The sequence below is a fragment of the Buceros rhinoceros genome, unplaced genomic scaffold (assembly GCF_000710305.1).
Source record: "Buceros rhinoceros silvestris isolate BGI_N320 unplaced genomic scaffold, ASM71030v1 scaffold5104, whole genome shotgun sequence".
In the NCBI taxonomy this organism is placed as follows: Eukaryota; Metazoa; Chordata; class Aves; order Bucerotiformes; family Bucerotidae; genus Buceros; species Buceros rhinoceros.
In genome coordinates this window covers 120,317-128,974 of record NW_010409910.1, presented here as the reverse complement: position 1 = coordinate 128,974, position 8,658 = coordinate 120,317, and the positions used below count along the sequence as shown (strand labels likewise).

The 8,658-nt window shown below is 46.4% G+C and overlaps 1 protein-coding gene across 1 annotated transcript in view; it reads right to left on the bottom strand.

The window, feature by feature from the left end:
• Positions 1–19: 19 nt before the first annotated feature.
• NTRK3 (neurotrophic tyrosine kinase, receptor, type 3) overlaps positions 20–8,658 on the bottom strand; it is a gene marked incomplete at its 5' end in the record, with an annotated part of 96,776 nt that continues 88,137 nt past the window's right edge. The window contains 2 exons of the mRNA XM_010135387.1: positions 20–547; positions 3,327–3,485. Of these exons, the coding sequence (XP_010133689.1) occupies positions 362–547; positions 3,327–3,485 (345 nt within the window). The remainder of the gene's footprint in view (positions 548–3,326; positions 3,486–8,658) is intronic.

Here is an 8,658-nt window from a genome sequence, read left to right as displayed (position 1 = left end):
TTTTTTTTTTTTTTTTTTAAATTATATATATCTGCTTAAGTACTTTTTTCTCCCTTGTTTTTTTTTTTTTTAAAGTCTTATAATTTTCTGTAACAGCAGCTTTCTTCTGTATTGGTGTGGAAGTTATATATAGAGAGATATCTATAAATATATATATAAGCCAAACTGCCTTACAGGTTGTTGTTTTGTGGGATTTTTGTTGGTTTTCTTTTTGTTTTGTTTTTTCAGAGTTGTATGTGTAGCAGGCACTTGAGTTTATATGAAGATGTTTGCTTGGGAGCTGAGGGGCAAAGGACTTGGGAGGGGGAGAGAGAAGGAAGGACGGAAGGAAGGAGCAGGGACTTTTGACAAGTGGCCACTGCTAGCCAAGGATGTCCAGGTAGATTGGTGTGGCCTTGCCCAGAGCATGAAGGATCTTGTAGATCTCCTTGATATTGAGCCGTTGCTGAGGTTCTCTCTGCCAGCAGCCCAACATGATGTCATAAACCTCCTTGGGACAGACTCGAGGCCTTTCCAAAACTCGGCCTTGGGTAATGCACTCAATGACCTGAAAGAAAAGAGAGGTTGAACACCAGTCAGATGGTTGCTGGAGGATATCCTGTCCCAGCTACTTCTTGGCTGATGTGGTACCATGTAATGTATGGGAACACTGAGAAGCCAAGAGGTCTGCAGATCCTCAGAGCTCACCTGCTTGTGTGTTGTTAACGATAATTTTACAGTGAGAAGTTTGTCTCCAGCTGCAGTCTTGCAGTTCCCAAAACCTTTCCCTATTTGACATCTACCTGTGCACTCTCTAAACAGGGGGTCATGAGCAAATGAAATTAAGTTTTTACTTTATGATGTCAATTTTTCCTGCTAATTGAAGAAGGAAAAAAAGCCTTAAAATCCCCAAAGTAATACTTTGCACAGCTGAAATGATACTTTTCTTCCTTGAATCAAGAGCCCTTTCCATTGCAAAGCCCAGGAGAGTTCTACGAGGGAGAGTTCAGAGCATCTTTTCCTACCTCCATCTCCAAAGGGCAGCATTGCCCCATTTCGACATAGAAAAGCAGCTGAAAGAATGAAATTTCATCTCAAATCACATCTATGATGGACAAAAAAGATTTGCAGTGCTAACGTTCTGTTTTGCGTCAGGCTGGTGCTGCTAATGAGAGAAATGTGAGCTCTCGGGTAGCACTGAAGTCTCTTCAGAGGTATGCCACTGGAAAGGGCTTCTCTAAGTGTCTATGTTTTGTTCACCAGTGAAATGGATGCAAAGGGAAGGGAGGTGTGATTTGTCAGAGAGCTGCTATTACCGTCTGGCCTCCTTGGTTGGAGTTGATGAGTCCCAGCATTGCAGTATGTGAGTGACCTGCCACGCTCTGCAGATAAACACAGATCCCAAGCAGGGTGTTGAGGGAAGCCACCCAGCAAGGGGTGTTTGGAATTTATCATTTATGAATAGTAATGGGGCTGCCACACAGCTCAACAGATACTTATCTCTTCGCTGTTTGCATATAAATACAGAGGGGAGAGATTAGGACCTGCTGAAAGCCAGTGAGGAAGATGCAGCATGCAGAGGAGCTGCTGGCAGCCATGACTTGTGGGAGGAGGTGAGTTATGGTTTCTGACAGGACATCCTGGACATGCACAGGAGGCCTGTGGTGGGCCCCTTCTCTCCAGGGCAAAGGAAGGGCACAGGCAGAAGTTAACGGACTGGCTGAGGCTTTCAGACAAAGCGGTGCCGTGCTTCACTCCTCTGCTCAGGCAGGGTCTCCTCCAGCCTTCAAAAAAACCTGCTGAAAATGCTCTGAGGGTATAAGGCCATGTGGAGGAGGGAGCGGGCGCCTCAACCTTGCTCATGTGCACACCCAGCAGTGCCGATGTTCGACCAGCCTCATGATTGCCCACAGTCCAGTCCTGGCAGCCTGGAGCTTGGGACAGACTCGGCTAACCTGCCTCTCCAGATCACTCTCTCTGCCGCTTGAGACTTGCACTGATACCTCACCATCCAGGAGCTGGTGCAGGTCCTCTGCAACCACCCAGGTGCTGCCCACTTCTCCACAAATTATGAAAAATGAGCTAGATGAGAGCTAATGTGGCTCCCTCCCACCAGCATAGGGCAGTCTGGGGTGGGAGTCTCAGCTCTCAGAAAGAAGTGGATCAGCAATTGGAAAGAGAAGGACAAGAGTTTTTTTCTAGGGATGTAGCAAAGCCAATACAGCTGCATCTGTGCAGACCAGCCCTCCTCCCCCAAGGTTAAAGGTGACTATTCTCAGTTCTAGTGCCCTGCAAAGGAAACTGAGGCACAAAGCATGAGGGTAGCTGAGCTGTCATATTCGAGCATGCCTATCACCCATGTACAAGCTACGTGTGCTCATCTGAGTGTGTTTGTATTTACCCTCCCAGGGAAATGCAAGAGTAGCTCATTAAATAGCGTGACAAATAACTTCTGTCGCTGTCGATTCCATTGTTTGTGTCTCTAAAATGTTTGCGTGTGCTACTTTGGGATATACAGTCAGGCCCCATTGAGCACACGAATGGGCAAGTATTAGAGCTGTAAAGCAACACCTTGGATTTGCCATCTCTGCAACTCACTTAATTAAGGGATCTGTATCCAGAAAGCAGAAAATGCACATTTCTCATTACAAAAGGTGAAATTTCTGAAATCCATTAGATACACAGTAGGATAAAAATGTGCAAGGTTCCCACACACTGCTATGTCAATGCATCTTGTTCCTCTTCGATAATACCCCCCGCTATTCTGAGCAAAAATCTTCCAATGCATTTCTGCTGATGTGCCTCAAACCTCAGCTCTGACACCCCGCTAATCCCAGCCAGCCTTCCCTCAACATTTTTACACTGCAGCCCTATGCTGATGGACAGCAACTTTTGCTATTCAAAGAAACAAGGGCAAACCAGCTCCTCAGGTTCCACCCTCAATGAATAGGGACAAACCATAGAATAGATAGCCCTAGGGCAAAAAAGCCCCACAGAAATACGCTACACGTTGTATAAAGGGCTTCAAACGCTTTCTCACATACTGGAGACCATAAGAAAGTTTGGGTATCCCCAGTTCTGGCAGCAGCCCAAGAGTTTCTCAATCAGTTGTGGCTGCTACGGAGGTATGTCAGAAGTTAGAAGGGAGAGCCTGAGGATGAGCCAGTACACGTCTTTGGCAGAGCCCTTTGATCTCTGCATGCTTCAGCTTCCCCAGCTCTTAAATGGTGAAGCCATGGGAGTGCCAAGGCAAGGACCATCTATGTACAAACTGCTTTGCAGCAATCCGGAAAGGAGAGATGGTAAGAAGCACAGTTTCTAGCTGAAGTGTCTCAGCACCGTTGTACCTCTGTGTTTGACAGCTGAAACCAGGGCTGCTTTCCATACGTGAAGATCTCCCAGAGGATCACCCCGAAGCTCCAGACGTCACTCTCTGTTGTGAACTTCCTGTACATGATGCTCTCCGGAGGCATCCAGCGGATAGGCAGCATGGTGTGTCCTCCGACCTGGGTGAGAGCAAAGGCACAGGGAAATCTGAGTGATGAGAGCCCCGAGGAAGGGAGTCAGCCCTGACATGATGTGGACAAGCTCAGGGCCTCCCTGTGAGCTCCATCAGCAAGGAGCTGTTTGAAAGAGCTGGGCTGGCTACTGCCTCCCTGCCCGCCCATGGGCTTACCCGCCAATCCCACCTGGTTATCATGATGGATGGGGAGTGAAATGTATCAAGATAAATTATGTCCTCTCCTCCCAAAATGGGCCGGTAAAGAAATCAAATGACAAAAAGCCAAGAACATATTCAAACCCTGCAGCGTGATGAACCTGTTCAGCAAAGTATTGTGCTGAGTTTTGCAGGGCCTCAGTGCTCTGAGGCACCCACCAGTTACACAGCGCGAGGGTTGTTCCTCTCCAGTAAGGTTTTCTAAAAGCCACGTCCAGGCATCTGTACATCACCTAATTGCATAAAAGAGTTTGTGCTCATAAAACTCTGCTACAGACCTTTTCAAAGAGTGCTTTGAATATGTAAATGACTGCAGGACCGCAAAAAGGCGGTCTGCTTGTAAAGAACAGGCGCGTACAGGCAGGGATATGCCCAGCATGTAACAGAGGCAGGAGAGCCAGCCCCTTTGGAGAGGCTGGAAAGGGAAGAGCCCGCGGGCAAAGTCTCACCGGGGTACGCCAAGCCAGGGAAAGGCCCTTTCTCAGCCAGGGTCTACCATTCTCTAGCCCACATGAATCCAGCAGAGGTACAGCAGGTTTGCAGGATACATGCAAACAGTTTGAAAGCAGATGGATTTACCTTTGGATTCACTAGAGATTTCTAATCAAGATTCTCTGAGCAGGACAAGATTTTTCTCTGTTCTATCCTTCTACATGAGAAGGACCATCTGTGGGGAAACAGCTACTTGGTAAGAGCAGCCGCTGCTGGAAGCTGTATGGCTGCACTTGTTTCAGCTGAGGGCAACATGTCTGAGGTTTTAGAGGTGATGCTTTAAAGACTGCTTATCTCATTACCGACACCAAAAAATCAAGGGCTAAAAACTTCATAGCAGCACGACTGGATCAAACAGGCAGAACCTTCCCTGGTCCTGTGAAGGGCCAAGATAGAAGGGATCTAGTATCTAGGTTTCCAGCATACTAGTGGCTGGTAAAAAAAAAAACCAACCAAAAAAACAACTGTTGTGCCCTTTTGGATAAAAAATGTTTCTTGTACCAGCTGAGCTGCCAGTTTTCCCAAGCTGCCACAGATTTCCTTGCCTGACTAGTGCGGAGAAGGGTCAGTACAGAGACACCCTGCAATGCGTGAAGCCGGAGGGGCAGTGCTGGGGAGGTGGATGGGAGCAGGGTGTGAAATGGGTTTGGTGCATGGCAGGGTTTTGGCATAGAGGGTGTGAGTCAGACTTTGCTGGGCTTTGACAGACTTCAGACTCGGGTTTGCAATGTTGTACTCCCGAGGGCTGCAGACCAGCCCTCTTCCTAACTCTGAAACAGACCCTCCCTCAAAAAGAGGAGGTGTTTTAAAAGTCTGAGGAACATCTTTCTTCGCTAAGCGCAGAGTTGCTCAGAACTGCAATGCATGAAGATAAATGGCTCATTGCGGCTCTAAGCCTCCTGTTTAGCGATGGCTTGGCTGGTGTGTTCTCAGCTCACTGCTCTGAACTCCCAAGAACGTTTTGCCATAACAGAATTGGAAATATGCTTTTCTTTCTTTGTTCCTTTGAAACCCTGGCTGCAATTTTTAGCTCTTTCCTGCAGACCTAGCTTTTACAACTTGTTTTCCCTTCTCGTGAAGGGCTCTGAGGAAATGTTATCAACAGAACAGGACGTACATCAAATTTGATTGCTGGAAAAACTGTTTTGTGCTAATGCTTATTTTATTCTCTTTTAAGTAGCACGAAGTCTTTTGTTCTCCAGCAATCTCCAAATGATTACTTATTGCAAAGCTCTCTACATTTGCAATATCCTGAATCGTACAGGATCATTTGAGATTGCAGGTAGTACAATGTTTTGAGCACAGTTAACTCTCTTTTGAACAGGTCTTACTGCAGTTCAGAATCTATGAACCAGATCCGTAGCTTATGCAAACAGTATTACAGCAGTTTTGCTTTAATGGGAGGGCCCTGACTTTCACCATTTGAGGATCTGGCCCTGAAAGCAGAGCAGAGAAGCCAGTAGTCTTATCTCAGTTCTAATAAGCTAAAATAAAGTCGAGGTCTTTGGTCAACTCTGGACACATCCTAGTGAGAACTGCAATAAAGTGACATACACAGTCAGTGGCTGTCCCAAGGATGTGAGGACAGTCCTGGCTTAGCTCATACTATTGAGTCCAGGGACTGCCAAAGCATTCCTTCCAGCCCTGTATGTCATGTGAGACATACAATTTACTGAAAATTAATCTGGCAATAATTGTCTTGGGGAAAAAAACCCCAAGCAATGCCTAGAAAAGTGAAGGTCCCAAAATATAGCGCAGCCATTTTCATAGATCAGAAGGTATTCTTTGCAGAGCTATTCTTTACATCTCAAACAGGGTGCCACATTTTTGAGAGCAAATGTGGTCTTGCACTTACTCGCTAGCTATAAGCAGAACAGACACCAATTAAACTGTACCATAAACCCACTCCAATGTCTAGCCTAGCACATAAGGCTGACTATTACATTTTAAAGCATTGCCTTTGACTAGCCCTTACTGCTTCCCTCGCAAACTGATTAGGACTAAAATTCCTATTTCACAGATGAGAAAACAGATGCAGGAAGGCAGGGTAAGGCCCTGCTCTGAAGCTGTATAGCAAGTGAACACGAACGCGAGTCTTCCTGGTCTGCAGTCAGCTGTACCCTGTTATTTGCTGATGTAGCAAAATGATTTAGAGCTGAGCACAGAGGGATTGTGCTACTGATGCCATAGGAAGCAGAGTGTGTCCAGGGTGACAGAAATCCTTTGCCTAATGTGTAGTGGCTGTGATCTGTGTTATGCTGCTGTAGATTTGCATGTGATTCCCATAGCTACATACATCTTTTACAGGACCAGCCACTGCCAGAAGCATAAAAGCAAAAAGATGCTATTAAATCAGGAAAAAAAAAAAAAAAAGGATGCTGGGTTTTTTTGTTTCGCGATGCTATGTTTACATGGCATGTCCTTGGCTTTGGAAAGAATTGTGATTGCGTCCTTAGCAAGAAGCTGGAAGTTTGGTGCAGTCAAGCCTGTTTGCTCAGAGCTGGGCCTGGCAGGTTTCAGAAATAAGTGACCATGCAGGACTGATGCTCGTCATGAGCATACTACCTCTGTGTCTTTTCTCAAACAGTCATGTCATCTTCCCACCCCATCTCCCTCCAGTTCCCTTTGGAGCCAGGGATGGGGAAGCCCAGCTATCACGCAGGCTCACCATCTAAAGGCCCCTAAGGGTGAAATATCCTCAACAGTGGCATTGCAACACCTCCCCTGGAGACACTCCACAACCTGGAAGAGGGATTTGCTTTCAAGCAAATAAAGCAAGTAAATCCTCTTCTGTTCCTCTTTTTAAATCCTACAATGCTGCCAAGCTCACTCGTTCTCCTTGTTATTGTAATGCTTCACAGACCTGCAGACTGGCCTCTTTATCCCATTGCCATGGCTGTCTGGCTTTGCTTGACATTTTTAGCTCTCTAACTTTCTCTCCCTAGATCAACTCCCCATGCCCACATTGCCAAGTTCTTCCCACTGCTTCACTCTTTAATTCTGCAGTACTATCCTGGTAATAAATAGAGCAATCAGTGAATACCCTCTGAGCAGCCAAGGTTTCCTCATTCTGTCTCCATTTCAAGATCGCAGGATCACCTAGTCATTTCCATGCCTTTCTAATGGATATTCCCAAGTGCATGACCTGATCCACAGCCACAGGTTTCTGATACTCCAGGGCACCTGGCCTCTGCTCTGAAACCTCATTACATCCAAGCCCATAGACTTGCAAGATAACCAGCCACTCCCTTCGAGTAGCTTATTGCTGGATTAGATATGAACCTCGGGGAGCTGGGGGAGGTTCATGAAAGGCCAGCGTTAATGGCCATTAGGGAGAAAGATAATTACTTAATGCTAGTACAGCACTTTGACGATGTAAAGCTATAGAAGTGCTATGTACAAGTAGTATTATAAAGGCTTGAGGTTTGTCTGCTACTAAGGAAAGCTGATGTCTGGGGAAAAAAATTCTCCTTGTCCCAACTTTCTGAATGACATTCAGCTGATTAGGAAGGGAAAAGATGACATGTTATCCCCAATGAGCTCGACAGTACAGCAGGAGGTAGTGGAGCAGCAATGCTGAGTGAAGACTGTGCAATATACCTGAAGTTGGGGCCACTAACAGAGATACCACGGAAGTCAAAACCAGAGTAGGGCTGAAAAACCTTCATGAGAACTCCAGACTGGTGGGAATCCAGATAGTATCACGTTAAAGGCAACTTTCGCTGGGCAGCCCTTCCCCCCCCTCCCAGCTCACATACTAGCTCCAGGGCTAGCAGCATTTAGAGGGAAGATACTGAGCCATCCCCTCTGTGCCCATAGCTGAAGGTTTCTTCATTGCTCTCAGCTAAAAACAGAATTTGGTCTCTGGCACACTCTAAGGCTGTGCTTTATTTACTTTTTGTGCAGTTTCCTTCCCAAATTTGAAATAAAATAAAAAGTAAATCAGTGTTTTTGTTTTCCCTGGTCATTTGACATTTGCTTTCCAAGGTCATTTGACAACTTTCTTCCTGGCATACTTCAGGGACGCTCTGCTCCTGCTCCTGGTCCTGCTCCTGCCTTGGGAAAGCCACAAGAACTACTGTAGGTATCTTCATTTGGTGCAGCATTATTTGAACTTCCTTTTATGTGCAGGAAGCTGAGCCATTTGAGTTTGCACAGCACCACGTAGCAGTAGTGGAGACCTTGGAACCATTGTCTCCAGGAAAATCCACTCAACACGCAGTCCACTCGATGTGGTGATAAGACATGTGCGTTCTCTGAGCGCTGCCTCTGTTCCTGCTGTGGTAGGTAGGAATGACTGGGGATCTTCTCTAATTGCAGACCTGGCTGTCCTCCCAGGCTGGGCTGCACCAGAACATATGTCCTTTAGGCGTCAGCTCTAGGAGCTGGGTGATTCCTGGAAGATACTTACTTCTGAACTCTCCCCCAGCAGCCAGATGTATGTCCCCGTCAGGACACATTGATTCCTG